The sequence below is a fragment of the Carassius carassius genome, chromosome 1 (genome assembly GCF_963082965.1).
Source record: "Carassius carassius chromosome 1, fCarCar2.1, whole genome shotgun sequence".
Taxonomy (NCBI): Eukaryota; Metazoa; Chordata; class Actinopteri; order Cypriniformes; family Cyprinidae; genus Carassius; species Carassius carassius.
In genome coordinates, this window is record NC_081755.1 from 42,096,959 (window position 1) to 42,118,180 (window position 21,222).

General features: G+C 36.2%; 1 protein-coding gene across 9 annotated transcripts in view; it reads right to left on the bottom strand.

Moving 5' to 3' along the window:
• LOC132151500 (brain-specific angiogenesis inhibitor 1-associated protein 2-like) overlaps positions 1-21,222 on the bottom strand; it is an 83,885-nt gene that overhangs the window by 44,326 nt on the left and 18,337 nt on the right. For all 9 annotated transcript variants that reach the window (XR_009436414.1, XR_009436416.1, XM_059559650.1 and 6 more), the window contains exons 2-3: positions 19,424-19,499; positions 12,852-12,938 (exon numbers count right to left, since the gene is read on the bottom strand). Coding sequence is in view for 7 of the 9 variants with exons in the window: in XM_059559650.1 (XP_059415633.1) it covers positions 12,852-12,938; positions 19,424-19,499 (163 nt within the window). In the remaining 2 variants the exon portion in view is untranslated. The remainder of the gene's footprint in view (positions 1-12,851; positions 12,939-19,423; positions 19,500-21,222) is intronic.

The window sequence follows — 21,222 nt, forward strand, 5'->3', positions numbered from 1 at the left end:
TCTCCCAGCATGCAGTGCAGCTCTCAGAAATAGAGCAGGAGAATGCAGGGCTCCTGGGACCAAGGCACAGGGCTAATATAAGAGCTCAACTGCTCTCATTCCGACAGGCCCAGGTGAAAAAGAGAGAGAGAGAGAGAGAGAGAGAGAGAGAGAGAGAGAGAGAGAGAGAGAGAGAGAGAGAGAGAGAGAGAGAGAGAGAGAGAGAGAGAGAGAGAGAGAGAGAGAGAGAGAGAGAGAGAGAGGCTGTCAGAAGTTATCATAGCACTCTGTCTATGTTCCATTAAAAGAAGTGACTGAGCAAAAGACTTTCCCTCTTAAATAAACCACAACCCTTCTAGGCTTGCTAGCATTTACGAGTACCATTAACCTGCTTCCTCTCTGATATACTGTATGTGAAACATCAAAAATATAAAATACCAATAATTACCAGTGCTTAATCGCTTTTGCAGTGCTTCGGTCTTACAAATGAAGGTTACAAAGTAGTTATTTTGCAGCGGAGCCCCAGTTTCACAAAGAACCTTTCAGAGAACAGTTCTTCAAAGGACCATTTTTATTAGTGTGAAGATGATTTTAATAATCTTAAAAAACCTTTGTGGAATGAAAATTCATAGGATATTAAAGGTTCTTCATGGAACAACTGATGCCACTAAAGAAGTGTATTGACCACTGATATTACAATGAAAGGGAAACACTGGAACACTTAATATGGCGGCTCTCAACTTCTAAATAAAAAGAGCCTATCGCTAATGGACCCTTCTCACATTTCCGGGGTTCTCAGAATCAGAAGTCATTGTAGGTTAAACTTTTTAATTATTTAGTAATAAACACAATTAATTAATGCCAAGATTTACAGTACTTGCCTTGAAAGGGACTTTGGTGGTGGATGCCAAGGTGTTCTGATCTCACAGATGCTAGCCTTAGCAACTAATATTAAATGCATTCTCAATCTTCTCAAAGTACTCGCAGGCACCGTTCGTGGATCTCTGGGGAGCAAAACGTGTCATTGAGTTCTTTCTGGATCAATTTCTCTGAACTAATTCTCTGGCCACTCGACCTAAACCACTGGGGGAAATGCTTCAGACCTGACAGGAAATTAATTCGGCATATCATCACATCATTTGCCACTCAGAGGGGCGCAAATGCTGATGAGTCCTAATTATGTAACAGTTTTGCCCATTATACAGTAGGAATGGGTGCAGAAACGATCTGAAAAAAAACATCTCAGCAGCCTCTTTTCACATTAAAATGATCAAAATCCCTCTGAGGCAAGTTCACTCGGCCAGCCATCTTTACACAGCAATTTTCAATATCGTACTTCAAATCATCTATAAAAATGGTATAATACATGTAGCTTCTTTAGCTGAAACTATGGCTAAAACCTTTGACAGCAATAAAGCAGCGTCTTTATTAAAACTCTTTTAAATGAAAGGTGGGACTTTCATTCAGTCTCTGGTACTTTACGGTTTTAAAAATCTAGTTGCCATAGAAACATTCATATGAGAAACCATTCAAAAGCTCAAAAATGAAACTTTTCCACAAATGTCAGTCACTCTACATAAAAGTTCCATTTTAAAAAGTTTGCACAGCATTGTTAAAGGCGACTCTTCTTCTCTTAGTCATGTGTTCTCTCCTCAGGAAGTTTCTTTATGTCAGACGCAAGAGTCAGTTCTCAAGAATATTAAGGCATTCTGACATTCTGATTGGCTTAAAGGTTTGTAACTGATCAGTCCATTGAAGAATCAACAGAATGGCTTCTGGTTGGTCATTGGTTTATGTATCTGACTACATCTGACTACATCAATGCCAGTTTGAGATGTCTAAGGCTTACTAATATAAGTCATGTTTGGTTTCTAACTGATACTAAATTATCAAATACTGAGATTTAGTGTTAAATTATTAACAGTTAATGCAAATGTACTTTGTTCTACTGAAAATAAGGTAGGGTCCAGAGTTTGTCCTCAGGCATACAGCTGGAAGGTTTATGCAAGTAAATATTAAGAGATGTATAACTGTAGTGCACACTGTCATCAGGCTCTTTTGTAGGCACGGTGCAAGACAGAATGTAATGCAAATTTGATTAAATCAGTCAGTTATAATTTATCTGGTAACTGAAACTGAATATTTAAAAAGAATAGACACAAACAATAATTATTTCATTTATCACATCAAACAGAAGCCTAACATCAAAACAACATCTAGATCTGAATAAAAGAGCGAGAGGCAAATTTCAGCACACTTTGTTCTTTATAGTAACTGTTTCACTAGCAACTTTACTAAAGCAGTGAAGGATGCTGCTTTATTTGCAGTATTTGAGACTTTTTTTCACTTTGCTGACTTACTGAAGAAGGAACAGTACAGTCCATGGCAAACATCCATAATAAAATCCAATAAGACAAATATTAAACTCATTTTTGGGAACATTCTTGGTTCAATAAAAGTGTAGCTCTTTCAACAACATCTGCGCAATAAAAAGTCAGATCACCACAGAAAATGATTTTAACTCATCCCTCAGTTTTTACATGAAGTACACAGAGGAAGTACACAGGTCTAGACAGTACACATTAAAATACACACTGAATGTACACTACTGCACTGTACTTTACTGAAAAAATTGAGTAAAATTACACTTTTTCATGCAAATTTGCCAAATTATTTTCTGTGGCAATCAACACTGTGCCATAAATGCAGTTTTCAATATATAGTTCACCCAAAAAAGAAACCTGGTGAAACCTCAGGCCATCCAAGATGTAGATGATTTTGTTGGAACAGATTTGGAGGAATGCAGCATTACATCACTTGCTCACCAATGGACTCTCTACAGTGAATGGGTGCCGTCAGCCTGAGAGTCTAAACAGCTGATAAAAACATCACAGTAATCCACATGATAACAGTCCATTAATTAAAATCCTTTTAAGTGAAAAGTTGCATGTTTGAAAAACAAATCAATCAAGACGTTTTAACTTCAATCCATCTTTAAATTCTGACCAAAATACAGAATTCATAATAATATTTCCTCCAGTGAAAAAGTTGTCCTCTCACATCAGAATCCAATTACATATTTGTTTAATACAGTTTTGGACTGCTCTTGCTTGGTGATTGATCTGTGCACATTTCTCTCCTGATTCGTAGACTTTTATCACTGTATAAAAAAGCAATATCATAATTAGAGGACCTAACAGAAACAACCTTATGTTAAAAACATCTTACTGATAGATTTGTTTCTTACAAACATGCAGCTTTTCACCCCACAACATATTAATCGATGGACTGGGTTTGTGTGGATTACTTGGATTATTGTGATGTTTTTATCATCTGTTTGGACTCTCATTCTGACGGCACCCATTCACTGCAGAGGATCCATTGGTGATCAAGTGATGTAATGATACATTTCTCCAAATCTGTTACCATGAAGAAACAAACTCATCTTCTTCTTGCACAGCTTAAGGGAGAGTAATTTGTCATGTTTTGGCAAACTATTCCTTTTTCTCAACACCAAAACATTCCTTTAAACGTGACGAAACACCAAAACAGTGGTGAAAAAATGCAATGTAACCTTGGTAAGCGTACGGCGTATTGTGATGTGTCGTCTAAGTGCAGTCCAACCACTGTCTGCTTGTGTAAGGGTAAGAGAGTATGCCACAGAGATGTAATGAAGGCAGTAAACAGAGAAAGAGATGTGGTGGTTGGAGGATATGAGTGGGAGGTGGTGACAGGGGCATCATTATCCTAAACAAACCAGTGAGCGTGGGAGTGTATGCAAGAGGGGGAGGAATAGTGTGTGTGTGTGTGTGTGTGTGTACACACACTCCCTCATGCCTCACTTTCAGATGAGATTCAGCGCTCTCCACTGCAAGTGCTTTTTGCATCCAAGGACACCATATATGAAGGCACGATATTTGCCCAGACTATGAGTGCATGATCATGTTTATGCAAGTGTGTGCGTGTGCGAGAGAATGTGTGGCGTTTAATGCAAGAAATATCAGAAAAACAGCAAGGAATGAAGTGAGAGAGAGAAAAGCAGGAGCGCGTGTAGGCGGAAACCATTTACAGTCTGTCTCAAAGCGAACCCCCATGGCTCTCTCACCGAGAAAGACAGACACACAGGACTGCAAAATGCCCAAAAGAATTTAGTGTTCTACCTCACGACGTGGGACATCTCCTACCCAAAACAGAGATGAAGCCGTTTGTCACTAAATGATACATCTTGCATTTCAGCTCAGCGTTCGGCAGGGTAAAGGAACCCCATCATTATCCCCGGGGGTTGGCGGTCACAGCGGTGCTGTAGTGTATCTGCGCCTGTAATGGCCAGTTTATCATTTCATAAAGTGTGACGTGACACTCTGATATGTGTGTTTGAGGTTGGCCTGTTCTCACGAGCAGGTGGAGTCCTGTTGTTGACACGGGAGAGGATATAACCTTGGGAGATTCCTCTGGGAGAGACTCGACAAAAAAACTCAAATGAGGATTGGGTATGGGCCATGAGGCAAAAAAAGATTAGTTCCCACTCTTATTTCTGATTGGATGAGCTGCGTTTGAAGCTGCCGACAATGCTGATAAATGCACACCTGTGACATTTGACCAGAAGAGGAACTAAATGTCACAGATTGACCTCTTGGCTCAACATAAAGAATATAAACATCAATGGTTTGCATTAGGGATTTCAAAAGAAGTAGTGTTTTGGTACCAATTAAATGCTAAATAAAAATAAAAAAAATTAAAAACTAAAAATATACAAAAAGGAAATGATACCAGTGTTCATGTATTTTTCGTAATAAAATGTATCATCTCAATGATAACTTCTTGTTTGTGGCTGGATTATTTTAGTGTACAACTAAAATTAGTCTTAAAGTTAATTAATTTACAGCTCAGTTTAATTAAGGATCTGCTTCTCAGTCAATCTCTGACACCAACAATATTGTATTATTAGTTTTATATCTAATCATCTATTATAAGGCCATTTTGATTAAACATGTTAATGTTTAAATTAATGTTACAGTACAGTAAAATTGAACATTTTATAAATTAATCTAATCTATAAATTAATTTAAACTTTTTTTTTTTGATGTGGTATAATAAATTGGTGTAGATAATTGTGAAATTTCACTAGTATTCAGCCCTATTTTGAAATTTTCGAACTAGTGTTATTTTAGTATATATATGCTATTATTAGCTTTTTTCCAGATTATTTTACTTTAAGTTTTAGTAATTTTTTTTGTATTTATTTATTTTCTTATATATAAATAAAATTAGTTCTTTAACTTAAACTTATATTTCAGTTAGTTGCCATGGCAACATTTCTCATATTTAAATTCTTTAAAGTCTTTAAACGTACATTTCGATTTTAATACTGCTTTATTTCAATCAACAAAAACTATTCTTTAATTTTAGTTTAGGTTAAAGGGATAGTTCACACAAAAATGTAAATTAAGATTTACCCTGATTTACTCACCCTCAAGGGATCCTAGGTGTACATGACTTTCTTCTTTCAGACAAATACAATCAGAGTTATATTTGAAAAAACTGTGATTGTCCTACATTATTCTCCACATTTAGTGCAATCTGAACCGTAAACATATATATATTTTTTTAAAAAGTAGTTTTTCTTTTCACTTTAAAGGCATCACGAGTTCATGTTTTACTGCAAAAGCCAACAAGCTCCTTTGTTGTTTTTGAGTCCATTTTAGTGAATCAGCGTGCTGTATTCAGGTCAGGTGACAAGGCTACTTTCACTTTGGAAATGACATGCTAGCCGAGAGGAGTTTCTTCAAAGGTGACTAAAAGTAATCGAGGATGGATAATTTCGACGAACCTGTGATCTTTTTCAGGGCTAAAAAGAAAGAAAAAAAAAGCTGAAACATTTTTCACGGAAACTTGCAAAAGCAGCATGTTACATTGGTGAGAGAAAAGATCTTTGTATTGCGTGTAATCACATCCATACAGTCTATGATAACAACAACAACAACAACGTTTGTCAGGTATCTGAGGAGATTAAAAAGTTTAAACAAGTGTTTTTTTTAACTCACAAACATGAAATTTGAAGTTGTATACTTTTGCTATAAAAAAAGCTTTTACTATGTAAAAAACAAAAAAAAAAACCATTTTCCACAACCATTAATTTGTACATTACCTGTATTAGTTAAAAAAATACAAATTAAAGTTATCAGATTTTGCAAATTACCTCTTCATTTAAAAACATCTAGACTCTTCCAAGATTTATAATGGCAGTGAATGGGAGTCCAAAAGAAGTCCAATAAAGCACATCCATCTATAATAAAAAGTGCCTCACATGGCTTTGGGAGTTGAATAAAGGTTGGTTTGGTTGGTTGTTGGTCACGTTCAGGATAAAGCGTGTGCATGCTGAACCAAACAACGCTTATAATGCTCTGGGGTACATTCCAAAACAGTGGAAGACAGTAACTTATTTAATGAGACAAGAATTATTGAATGAATTATGTTATTGTTTTCTTTGTACACAAAAAAGCATTCTCATAGCTTTGTAAGATTACGACTGAACCACTGATGTCACATGGACTATTTTACCTTTGTCCTTGCTACATTTCTGGACCTGGGAATATTGCAGTTGCGTTACTGTCTATGGAGAGTCAGAGAGCTCTCAGATTTCATCAAAAAATATCTTAACTTGTGTTCCGAAGATGAACAAAGGTCTTCAGGGTTTGGAGCGACACAAGGGTGAGTAATTAATAAAAATTTTATTTTTTTGGTGAATTAACCTTTTAACATTTTATAAACGGTAATCTCTCACTTTTGCAATATAATTCTGTTCCAGCGGATGACGTTAACAATAAAACCATTAAGCTCTAGAGCATGACATCACATCCTGTTGCCCATATTTGTTGCAGGGTCCAAAGTAATTTTGGTGCTTGAAGCCTAGTGTGTCCATAGGCTAGCTTAACATCGCTCCTGGATATAACCTTCCTGCAGAGTTCAGCTGCTACTCTAATCACACACCTGAAACAGCTAATCAAGGTTTTTGGGTTCACTAGAAAATTATAGTCAGGTGTGTTAGCAGACAGAAAGCAGCTACTGTAGATCTTCAGGCTTGAGCTCTCCTGCTCTCATGCATAATGCAGGCGCTTTTGTTCTGGAGTAATGAATGCATGCATGCACACACTCACATCACTTAATCAAAGCAGAATGACTCGTTGTGACACTGCTGACGAACAATGGCACAGGTTCTCACAAACCACATCTGCCCATTATCTACATGTAACAGCATTTGAAAATTGCTGTGCAAAACAGCCATCAGTCAAATAAGTTTTTAGTTTTGTCACCCACACACAACATCTTAACTTATCTTGTATTTAAACAATGAATGTCTGGATTTAAGTTAAAAGGATATTTCACTTAAAAATGAACATTTAGTCATCATTTCCTCACCCACAAGTTATTACAAACCTGTATAATTCCTGTCAGCTGCTGATCACAAAAGATGATATTGTGAAGAATGTTGGCTACCAAACAGCTGACGGTAGCCATTGACTTCCATAGTATGGGAAAAAAATACTATGCAAATCAATGGCTAACATTAACTGTTTTGTTACCAGCATTTTTCAAAATATCTTATTTTGTGTTCAGCAGAAGAAAGAAACTCGTACAGGCTTGGAACAACATGAGGGTGAATAAATGATACAGACTTTTTGAATTTACCATGGCAGCTGCAGTTTCAGCCAAAGCTTCAAACTGTGCTAACTTGATTCCAGCATCTGTTGTCAAGTAAAAATAAATAAATAAATAAAAATCTCAAGTGTCTTCTACTGTACTGAATGTGATCGCGTCTTAATTTATTAATATTTTACAGGAACAGTAGTAACTATTTGTGGTATCTTGGCAGTAACTATGGTTACCCTGGATTTTTTTTTAGCAAGGGTTGGCATTAATCACCACCAGAGTCATCAAATATGAAATTTAAACTAAAAGATAGAAGGTATGAATGGAATATTGTGGGAAAAATATTCTTTTTACACAAATCTTTTAAGTAATATGCTATTGTGCTGAAAATGTATAGTTACCATAGCACATTCTTGTATGGGAGTGTCTTTCACACATCATAGATGATTTGTTGCGTGTATATGAAGTGTAACTAGATAGGGCCGCATTGTGTTGTATGTCCAGGGGGTCTGTGACTGAAGATGAGACGCTCTCTGTGATTCACTCTCAGTCGGAGTGAGAGAGTAGGATTCAAGTGCTAATACCTTTTGCAAGTTCAAATGAGAGGTGAAGCACACTGTTGATTGCGTTATACAAGAGGGGGAGTTTACTCTGCCTCAGTCCAGGAAGCTCCCTGTGGAAATGAAATAACGTAGATGTGCCTTTCATGTCCTGAGCAACAGCTCTAGCTTATGTGACACTCCTGACCCAGTGCGATAGTTATGAGCCAATTACATTCACTGCATACACTGCATTCCCATTTCAAACAGCATTTATACCACAAAAAGGACAGCTTATGCAGACATTTTGAAGTGTGGCGTAATTAAAAGCATAGTTCACCCAAACATGAAAATTCTGTTTAATTTAATCGCCCTTCGACTTTTGATCATCTTCTAAACACAAATGAAAGTATTTTTTAATGAAACCTGAGAGATTTATGTCCTTTCAAATAGCTTGATTCATAGGCATGTCTTTTTACATTCTTTATGAAATTTTGGTGTAATGGGATTTCAATAGAGGGATAGAAGTGTCAGTTTTCATAAAAAATGTCTTAATTCGTATTTCAAAGATGAATGGAAGTCTTATAGGTTTAGAATGACATCATGAAATCATGACAGACGCTATAACTGAGTAACTTGAAGGGATGGTTCACTGTTTTTTTTTCCTAAGCTTGATTGTGTTTATGGGGTGCAGTCTAACATGTGTTAATGCTTCGTAAAAAAAAAAAAAAAAACATTATTTTTCACATAATTTACCTTTATTCCACACCACTCTGTCCCTTCTCTGAGAAATGCGCTGATCATTTCCTGCTTTTATGAAGCCCCTCCCTCAGCAATAGGCGATGGGCTCTGATTGGTTAGCTAGCCCAGTGTGTTGTGATTCGCTAAATCGCCTAAAGTGCACATCTAAACGTCCCGCCCCTCACCTCAGCGCATGTGCTACGGTTTTATTGTAAACAACGGCATCATTAATATCTCTTATTAGTTTGAGCCAGATTGAGAGGCAGAGGATATTATTGAAGGGAATCGTGCAGAACCTGTGCAAGCACAGCTTTTTATTGTAGGCCAATGTTTTTTGATTGTTGTTGTCTCATACTTTTAGATACGCTGTTATTTGTTACTGCTACTGGGTATGTTAGCTTTTAATATATGGTTTTATCCTGATTAAAGCTTTAATACAGTACGGCAAATGCACACGTGTCCATGTTTAATGCTTCTCATAGCTTTGTGAAAATAAGTGTATAATTGGAACGGTTAACTGTTGGAGCTGAGCTGGAAGGGAGAGACAAAAGGGAGATGCAGAGCGTATGAAGAGCAGGGGGACGCTAGGAACAGTATTAAGAACCATTGATTTAGAACACTGAGTTTGAAACTTGTGAATACATTAGAATCGTAAGAAGACATAATCACGATTCATATATGAATAGATTTCCTACGTGCACCTCTAGTTCTCTCTTCCTCTTCTCTAAAGTAGCGCAGCATGGTCTTGCCCCCTTTGCTCCCTTGTCCCGAGGGCGGGGTTTATCTGGGTTTATGTCATGTCACAAACCCGGCAAGTAACTACTTGTAGTCCCAATCAGCCATTTTTGTAGGCATTAAAATGCCAGCATTTTAAAAGACAATTCCTACATTGCATTGCATTGAACTTTTAGCTTTGTAACTTTGCAGATATTGTTTATGCTCAAACAGCAACATTACACACTAACGTTAAAAAAGTGAAATCAACCAGCCCTTTAAATTTCAGACGCAATACTGTGTTTGTTTTTGCACAGCCAATGAAACAGTTCCAAACAAAGTCAAAACAGAATCATATGCAGCTTCTTTGTTTAACACAGTAGTGGTGTTTTGTTCCTGAATGAATCAGTGTGTTTAAACAAATAAATTGACTGTGTAATTTTTTTGTAATAAATTCAATGACTCACTCATAAATCCAGTCAGCTGTATAGATTCTGAATGAATAAGTATGTTTGAATGAATCAGTTGAGCGAATGATTCATTGTCTTACTCATAAGAACTGTAGCTGCATAATATAGCGATGTAAATCAGTGTAAAGAGTATGTCTTCAGTAGTATTCCGAAAATAAAAGTACCAAGATAACATTTTAGATTTGGTGATATTCTCATGTTTACTAACCGATTAACACTTTAATATCCCAATTGGTTGAGTGAATAATACAATGACTCGTTCATAAAGACAACTGCTGCATCTAAATATGTCTACTTCCCTAATATATAGCATGCAGCAGTATTACAAACAAGTAGTATGTCCGAATACATTCGAAAAACAGGAGTTCTATTGAGATTTTGATGTGTGTATTCAATGGACACTTTACCATCCCATGAGGACATCTCAGGTAATTAATGCAACTGATACATGCATGCCATCATGATGGATGTAATTCGTCTGGACATCATTCATACTACAAACATTCATAACTATATAGAACATTTTTACAATGGTTGCCAAGTTTGTTCCTTATGAACAGGGTTGGGAATCATTAGAAATTTTCCGGTTCCACCTAATGATTCTAATTTCGATTCCATTAAAATCATTAAACAACTGTTAAAAAATTGTGGTAAGGAAAAATGCACAATAGTCAACTACTCAATACTGAATATTACTTACTGTCAACTTAATTTAAAGGTTGGAAATGTCAAAATTCAACATATATTACAGTATAAGTATCTTCATAAGTAAGGTTGGGTATTGTTAGAAATTTTCCGTTTCTGGTTCCATTTAAATGAACTATTATTATGTTTATATTATGTTATTACTATTTTAACTTCATTGAATATAGTGTTGCTGGAAGGAAATAAGCAGGGCTTGAAAAAAATAAATAAAAATCAATTGGTTCACTCCAAGCAGAATAGATATGTTAATGTTTCTGTTCTGCATTCCTCTGATATTATTACCGTTCCGAAACGGTTCAGGTGGAAGAAATACCGGTTAATAACGTTATTTTTTTAAACAATATTTTTTGCCTATAATTTGCCTAATAATAATGATAATAATAATGATAATAATAATAAAGTACAGCGTTTCTTTACTCAAAAAGAAAAAATAGAGATCTAACGCTTAGTCACAGCCAAACAGCATCATCTTCTCTAGATTTTGGCCAAATAAGTTATTAGTTTCTCTCCAAAACAAATCCTCTAAAGTTTAGGCTATGAAAACGTCAATACAAAACAAAATTAATCCAAGGTGAAGCTGATGCCTACCTCTCTCATTCGGCACGAATCCAAATGTTTCCATGTTCCCGACGTATTTGGATGCTAAAATGTTATTATATAGTGTTTGTACTTTCAGTTATTATTATTTAAAAGAATCTTGTCGGTAAATGGTTAATAATCGGTTAAGGAGCGTCGGTTAGGAAAAATAACCAAAATTAACAATCCCTAGTCAGTAATGTCAGAGTGCAAAGAATATAGAATAATAGTTACTGTATAATAAGTAACGCTGTATATGCATCCGAATGACGGACTCCAATTTTCAGTTATCAAAGTCGCGAGTGCTTGTACAGTCGAGGGAAACAATGTGTTCGGTGGTTAAAGACGCAACGTGACGTGGCGCAGCGTGTCTGTGGAAAGTCCATAATTGGAAAAAATGTGCACAGTAATTAAAGAGGCAGAGCGATATTTCTGTTATTCGGTTTGTGACATCCTTTATGAGAAATGCCGAATTGTCAGAACACCGGTGGAAGGCTGCTCACAGCGCTTGGACACGTGTCACACCAGAAACGTTTTCAGAACCGACACTTAGAAATTGCTCACGGTTCTGGTTCTTTTCAAAGAACAGAACCGGAACCGTTTCTGAATAAGAACCGGTTCTCGGTTCCCAACCCTACTTTTGAAATATACAGCCCAATTAGTAAGCAATTTTGTATGCAGTAACTCACTTGTTTAGCTCCTAAATGGATCAATAATTTGAACAAAACAGTTGACTGAATGATTCAATGACTCCTATATCAGTACTCAATAACTACTAATATACTGTCGTATTAGTAGAAAATCTCCAAATATCTCAAACAAAAGTCTTACTAGGGTCTAAATTCACTTGGGGCTCTTGATTATGAGGTAAAAGAAGATTTAGGCCATGCCCAAAAGGACTTGAAAATTCAATAGACGATGGATATCATATCACGCATACAAAGTAGATTTTGCTGCCGTACCTCTAGCCAATCCCTATAAGCAATAAGCATCTTGAGGGTCACGCATACACCCACTCTCACATCCTTGGCAGAACAAAGAAACGACCAACAATTCTGACAGCCTCCTGTAGCAGAAAGTGAAATGCTATTTCAAGATGTTATAGCCCTCGAACTGCTTTTTAAACGGATCATAAATGATGCATCGGTGAGTTTCCCTGCAGCATGGCAGATGATTTCCCATCCATTGCTGTCAGCCCTTCGACTTCATTTTCTACGCAAACTGGAGAAACTGAGCAAGTAAAACAAGGAATAATTCAAGCCAGTACATAAACTACGTCTGAAATACTTCTGATTTAGAAAGGTTCAATATAAAAAACTTTTTCAGCTACAAATTCTGACAGTCGGGCCTAATGAAGACAGCATCGGCACTTTGCGGAGCATGTGGTTCCATTAGTGCGTGTTTTATGGTGTAATTTCAGATCAAGCCACACAGTTTGCCTACTCCCTTGAAGCTAAAACAGCACAGTGAGACTCACCCAAGTCTTTAGATCCTTGGCTTTCACTGGCCAACTCTCCCATTCTCACCAGAGCATCAAAATAGCCCTTTGCTGCAAACGTCACACCTGCAAAAATATAGAGGCAAGTGGAAAAATATGTCACAAACATTTTCATCTCTCATTACAGCAGTATATTTGACGATCAAAGCATCCATGACGAGGATAGGACGACTCTCAGCTGCGCAAGTTGGTGTCAGTACAGCTCGGTAATGAGTGGCAAGAAAAGCTATAGGAGTAGATGAGTCTGTTGCACAACAGGAAACACAATCAGTAATACAGGAAACACATTTAGAATGAGTAAACATAGCCCTCCTGTGACTATGGAAATTTGGCCCTTTTTTCTTTACCAGACCAGCCCAGCTGTCCCTGACACACACACGCACACCGTTTCCCAATCCCATGCCTCATTGTTGTTTTAAAATGTCAACTTCGGAGAAAAAGAATAAACAGAATATCATTATCTCCAAAAACTCTCCCTAGATTCCCACATGTGTGAGGAAGCGAGAGAGGATGTGTACGATTTTCCAACTAAGAAGTGGTCTAGCCTTGGCTGTTTTGGTGTTGTTCTAACTGGTGGGCTAGTAATGCTAGGCTATTCAGTAATAAAACCCGACTGTTACAATGACCTTTTCGGAGACTTAATGAACTATAGTTTTGCTTCTTGTGGCTCAGACAAAATATCTCTAAACTGTGTTCTGATTAGTGATGCATCAATCTGATACTCAGGATCGGTATCGGCTCTGATACTGGCATTTTCTGCTAGTATACTGGGTATCGGTCAGACGAGGTCAAATCCGATATTGTGGTTACCAAAAATGGTTTTAGTTTTTTAAAAGAAAAATAACATGTTTTTATTCTATATGTTTGACAAAAAGATAAAATGGAATAAAATGGAATAGCTGTATAACACGCCAAAAAATAGAAATAGGGCATTTGTTTACTGAAGTAAGTAAATAAAACAGGTGCTTACAAAGTAGACAGCTAAGTTGATCATAATGAAGTAATTCAGTTGTAGCCATGTGTCCAGTTTAGAAAGTGTGTCAAAATAGCTCCCTATACTGTATCCAAGGGTAATAGCATTATCAACTTAACTAGAGCAGTAAAGAGGTAAAGGTGGCCCACTCATACAGGGCTCACCTGTATCTCCTGCCTCACAGATGTTTATTGGAATCAGCTGCTCAGACTTGCTTCATGACTGTCACTCTTCACCTGTGAATACAGTACCAAGGAGTTACAAAACCACTGCCAGAAACTATAACTGCAAAGTAAGACCTAGTAGCCAAGACACTGGTCTTCCCCAAAAACCTCCAAGAGCAGCTCAGGTATTGTTATGCAACAATGCTTCCTCTAAGCATGTCCCACACTGCACCACAGCTGAAACATTGCCTTTTCACCTCCCTCAGAACGAGAATGTAGAAAACAGGCATGGAGAAAACGGTCAGCTATTATCAATAAAATATAAGTCAGCTTTTTTATATGGAGAACAATCAATCAATTTGGACCTTCGTCTGAATCTACTGAGAGCCTATGGAAAACCACTTGGGCAGACTTGGGCAGAAAGGCCACAAAAAAATCAGTTGAGCAAACAACTCATCAAGCTGACCAGCTGTGGCTCTGATTAAGTAAGACAAAGCAGACTGTTGCACTAGGTGAGCCACTATGTGGATAGTGTTCAGGGCTTATTTAAGGAAATTATGCAAAAATGTGCCTGACAGATGGGACCATCAACTCTGTTTCTGTTTCTTTGCTTCTTTCTTACTATAATATTCTAAGTTGTACAGAGGCTAAAAAAGAGGCTAAAAAAAAAAATCCAACTTTTATTTTGTCACACAAATTATATTTTAAAGGTTGATGGAACTATAAAACATAGAAAATACGTGACAAAAGTTGACTAAGCAATGTAGTATTTAAATTTAAAATATTTAAAAAAAATAAAAAATAAAGAACTTACAACCAACAAATTAAATGTCACTGAGAAGTAATAGATGTTTCAGTTATATTCAATGTTTCTGATTATATTCTGTTGTAAAAGTTATACGTTTCAAGTCACCACTACTGTGATTAGTTCTCTTCAGTTTTAAAAGTTTACAAGGTTACAAAACCTGTTTGTGAGTTTAAAAAACTTTCACTTTGCTCAACAAACTGATACACAAGTTAGACTAAGTTAGTTCTACATTACTTGTTAATGCTCAGCTTCACAAAATGTAAGCTTAAAGAAGTTGAATAAATAAATAAAAAACATTGTTAATTTGAGTTTGTAGAACTTATGTTTAATAAAAGTGGAACTGGAATCTCCACAATTCTCATCCATATATGTAGGTCTCCCGCTTTGAAATTCTCTCTTTTACTGAGAAAGAACCATGTCATAACACACTCCTCCTACTGCACTCATTCATCATGCTGTGCCAGAGGCTCTAAAACAAATCAGCAAGAACAATACCAGTCAGAAATAATAAATGGGGGTAGAAAGCTCTGCTGAATTTGTGTCTGAGTGATTTAATTTCCTAAAACACGGGGTAGGGTGGTAAAGACATGGCCTGAGAGCAAAAGAGGATTACGATTCATTCTGGTGGGCTTAGTGGCCTAGGACCTCCCACCAGACCCCAGTTTCCATCAGTACGGGGTAGTCAATTATGGAATAAATCTCTTTTTCAACTCTGTGTCTTGCCTTTACGTCCTTTCAGCAATGTTTCTGTGGTAAAAACCATTACATTCTCTATGCCACTGCTGCGTAATCTGCGCTACTACTCTACCCAACTAGCTACCTGTGGACAGCAGTCTGACAGCATATGGACCCCTGTGTGTAGTCAGCCCCTTTTTGAGGATAAGAGTCTTTCAACCACCTCAGCCAATCTGCCTTTAATGCTCAAGAGTCTGAAGGGCAGGCTGTCTCACAGATTTTACATAAATCCCCAAGTAGGTTGGGCGCTGGGATTTATGGGTAGCCCCTGTTTCCTTTCTGACTCTCAAAAGGAATATAGTGAATTCAATAAGGGTAAGCTCAGTTGACAGCATTTGCACATTTAATTTTTTTTTGTGGAATTTTTACTGAAAAGAAAGACTGTAAAAATGCAACAGTAAAAACCTGTTAATTGGTTAACTAAGTTATCTTGCCATACACAGTGAAAATGTTTAAATTGCCACATTATAGGTAACTTTACTGTAAGATACTGCCAAATGTATGTTTTTTAGAAGTAAACTTAAAAAAATTAACACAATTTACAATTAAGACATTCCCAGAAGTTCTATGTGACACATCACATATGATTATATCTTTTAAAAATCTTTTTTTCTTTTCAGACTTTTGTCAACATTACAGTATTTTTTGTTAGACTTTATATTATTTAGTTAAGTTGTGGTTCAAGTAGAGTTTGAGCTACGAATGGAGCTCAAATGTATTTCAGGCAGACCATGGCGTGATTGCAGCATCAGCCGATCGTAACTCCATTAAAACAACAGATTAAGATGGTGAGCCAAAATAGGTTTTTACATTTATGTTTTATACAATTTTTACAGTGCATAGAATAATGTTGATCATCACCAAAACTTATCCATTGTTTTTATTTAAAATATAAATTAGGTTAAAATAAATGAATAAATTAATAATTAAATAAAAGTGCATTATTTGTAGTGGTTACAAATATATTAATATATTTGGCATTTTTTCAAATATCGGCATCGTCCAATCAGTTTTTCTGCTTGGCCGATGTGTTCAAGATAGAAAATAGAATGGGCTCGGTGCACAAGATGGTGCCGGTGACCTTCAGCGACGCGAGTGTGTGCATACTTACTTCCGGTCTTGCGACGCATGCATTTACTGTAAGGGAAACTTACATACGAAACTTGGCTAGATGTATATAATTAATGATTTTCAAATTTAACAGAGGATAGTGGTATATCAAAGACGGGGAAACATCCTCCCTACATTTTTGCGTACCTGTGTGTGGAAATTCATCAAGATACTTGCTTTATTCTTCTGTTGATTATGCGGATCAGCGTCAGTAGTTAATCAGTCCACAGGGATCTCTTCATTCAAACACAAACCACTCAATACTTTACATTTTCGGAGAGCTGATTTTGTTCTGACTGTTATGTAAGATCAAGGTTTCTGACTGTCAAACGAGACGCACAGAGATTTCTGATAAAGCATGTTTTATTAACTTTATTTGATAACAATTTATAACTGTACAATTAAACGTAATGTAATTATGGTAGGGTTGCATTAATTAAAAGATCGCTGTTTGCTTTCATGTGTGTTTTTATCAATGTTTATTTGTTTTGTGAAAGATCTGCAGCATAAATCATGTCTATAATCAGCGCATGTATATTGTTATTCTTTTGCATTAATTATCAGATAAAACAGATATTAAAAATTAGTCATGTATAAATTAACCGTGTAAAATAATAAAATATGTTGTGAAAATAATGATGAAACAAACTGATGTATTGTGCACAATTGAGAAATGGATACTTATGAAGATAAATCGCAGCCCACGTCTCTCGAGGTAAATATTTCATTTAAAAAAATCAATGTAATGCAAACATTTTCGAGAAATAAGTAATTTGTACATTTACACAATTGGTAAGATAAAAATACATTATGTAGCTGTGTATACACACCATGAGTTCAACTTTCATTTCGTGAACAGTAGTGAACATTAGTGTATTTAATTCATTCACCGAACCCAAACATACACACGTTTCAAATCCACTGGCTCAGTTAACATTTATAGTATAGTCATAATAGCACTGTATATCTTATTTGCATTTGAATTGATATTATAAATCCTGCAAACATATAGAAGTTAATATTTGGATTTCTCCGGTTCTCTGCACTGATGTTTAGCACAACCAGAAATATCTTTGCACACACTCGCAAGACCGGAAATCCAAGATGGCGGAGATATGCAACTAGCCCATATGGATAGAAGTCTGTCTAATAATCCGATTGAATGGATAAACAAAAGAGATAAATATATACAGAAAGTATTATAACGATTGCTTATATATTATTAGTAATAGAAAGTCAAACATCATAATACGGTCTCATTTACCGTCAACATTGTGCAAATATGCATTTATATAATAAAAAAAAAATCTTTGAATGACAAATGAACATTTAATTTCACAAACCTTGCAAACTTCCAGCTGTGAGATCTTGTGCTGTGTGCATTTTTATCCAGCATGATAAAATGTTCTCTGTGTGATGGACAGTCGGTGTGAATGGAATGCTTTAAACTTTAAACTCGTGATTTCAAATTATGCTGCACTTTCTTCATTTGCCCTATGTCATTTTCTTTTTGTGCTGTATGTAAAATGAGTGTTACCCTGGCTTCATTTGAAAAATACTATTCCCAATGCACACATACTTCCCAGAATACTGAGTGCCCTGTTGGATACAGTGTTTACTTCCTTTCTTTTATATATATTTTTATAATATTTTATATATAATGTTTATTTATTTGTGAAATATACTTTGTTATCTAAAGTATAAGTATGTTTATTATACACATGTATTTTTTTTATTCATTGTCAAATGATTTAAAATTTCTTAAATATTAATTTAATATATATACATATTATATCGACTTTATATTGGCTATGCTTCTCATCCCTCTTTCCAAGATATCGGCATCGGCAGTCAACAAAAATCAATATCGGTCAACCTCTAATTATCTGAGCCTCAAAATGGGTTCAATAATTTTTTACTGTCATTTAGTATAGTATTATGGCAACAATGTTGCAAAATTCACACAAAAAGCATGTTAATACACATTTTATTTATATCTTGTGACTATTCTTTTTTTTTTTTTTACTAAAACCAAAAATACTAAAAAATTACAAATACACAATAAAACTACTAAATTAGAAAAATAAAAGTATAAAACCAAAAACTGATTCAAAATATCATTATGAATAAACTATAACAGTATCTCAGTGATACTAAAATAACACTGATTTTAACATTTATAGATTGTCTCCCTTCACTTCTATTGTAAACACCTCAGAGTAACCCCCCAAAAAAAGAAGTCAAAATATTTCTCAAAATAGATGTTCAACTGTGCTTGAACTAAACCTGGGATATTCCTTTATGATGTATTCCTGCACATCACCCTAAAGGTTTTATGGCCACTGTCAGCCCGAGGCTGCCAGAGCAAGATTACATTTGCCAATGTGTACGCAGACATCAATGGGCAATTGTCTGGCTTTCATCAGTCACCTACCGAACAAAGCCTTCAAAGTCGTCTGATTGTTCCTCTGTCTAATGGCTAAATATCAAATCATCAGTGATGCTGGGCACATTATCTCCTCTGTGAATGCCCTCATCAGCGGAGCGCTTGTGTTCAGCCCATCTGAGCTCAGGAGGTGTCTCAGGCTGTGTGAGAGTTGATAAGGCTGTGTGGCCATCTGAATGACAGGATGACAAATATTGTCATCATCTTCAAATGAAGTGGCATTAAAGGCGGATGGGAAGGCGTGGAAGGTTTGGACAGCTGCCTGAGCATTGATGAAACAACGGATATCTGGAGATGTGATGTGAGGGTACTTACTGGAGAGAGCCTTCTCGTAGTTCTTTCCCATGGCGATGAAATTCCGCAAACAGGGATTGAACTGTTCCATGATGTTCTGCAAGAGAGGGAAATATTTGTTTAAATACAATTTGGCAGAATTGCAACATGTTAAGTGTGCATGAGTTATTGACAGGCCTATATAAAATCATCACACTAAGGATGCACCAACTTTAAAAGACTAACCATTACAGAGAAACTGTTAATTGTCATTAAGGCCAGAAAGCTAATATTAAAATTCCATAATATTTTGTCTAAATAAAAATAAAATAAAAGCCTAAAAAATAAAAACATAATTTTTAAATGCCAAAAGGTCATTTAGTATGTAAACCGGTTGATATATTCACACACTCTACACACACACACATTAACTCTTTACCCATCACTGACGAGTTATATCATCATTTAGAAGACAAGGCTTCCCTGCCATTGACAAGTTTTTACTATTTCAAAAAGAGCACAGAGCGAAACTAAGACATTCAGAAATTGAAACAAGGACAGATATTCAAAAACAAAACATTTTAAAAAAACATTTAACCATTCATAATAAGAATTATTGGCCACATATGTATTCACAAATACAGAAATAAGTAAATTCATTAATCAACCTCTCCCATCCATAAATTTTTTCCTAAATAGTTGGCAAATTTAATAATACTGTCAGCTACAAATTAGATTATAGTATTATCTAGTTTGTATACCAAAAAATAAATCAATAAATAAAACATTTTGAAAAATACAAACAACATCAGCAGATACAACCTGGGGTTGGTTAAAGGCAACTGATAGCATTTATTGCCTGCTAAAAAGACTAGATTATGCACAAATTTCCATGAAGTTTTAGCCTGGTTAGTGCCTTCCAGTTGAGCTACATTACCAAGGAGCTCCAGCACAAAACATCTGAAAAATAACATATGAGGCAGCAGGGCCTGTGCATCTGTACACCCAAACAAAAACGGCAAAAACTGTCCACAGCATCATCCCTCATTCACACCACTCATCATTCCACGTTGTGTTAAACAGAGTGTGATTATTCTTGTGGGAGAGAAGCAGACACTCATTCTGGGGGTGAGCAAAGAGCTTTGACATTTTGTGTAGGGCTTTGAGGCTGTGTTTTAGAGGATGTGAGGAAGTAAAAGAGATAGAAAGTGAGCATATGTTAGGAGTTAATGAACATATTTTGCTCTGAAGTGCTAGTTTGTGGGCTTGTTAAACTGGCAGGATGTGTATACAGTGTGTTTTAAGGAAGGGCTGGAATGTCTGGTGTTTCTGAGAGCACACATATGCAGGGAGGGCAAATTGTCTCCAAGTTCTGTTCCTAGTGCAACCAAAATAAACACTTTACCGTCTCGCCATGCTGTAATCCTTCAACGATGCTCACTCGAGCGGGCATCTGTCATAGCACCCTGAGCACCATCCACTTCTCCTTCAGGGCTTCCTCCAATTAGAGCAGCCACAGTCTGCCAGGGCCTAAGGGTTAACAAAGGCCTGAAGCTGACAGCACAACACCACCGAACCCTGCTTTCTTCCTCCAAAATTCACCAGGAATAGCTATATCCTATACAGCAACCTTTAACACCTCACAGGAACCTTTCGACCATCCCTCCATGAACAACTCGAAAACAGTCCAAATCAAGGCTGTATTTTTTTTTTTTTTTTTTTTTTTACAGTAAACATCACTACAGACCAGTCTCTAAAGCCTGCGTTTTACTTTCCGCATGTGTGATTCCGCTAGTGTCCAGTATGGTATGCGTGACAAAAATCAGAGAGTGTGCATGGAG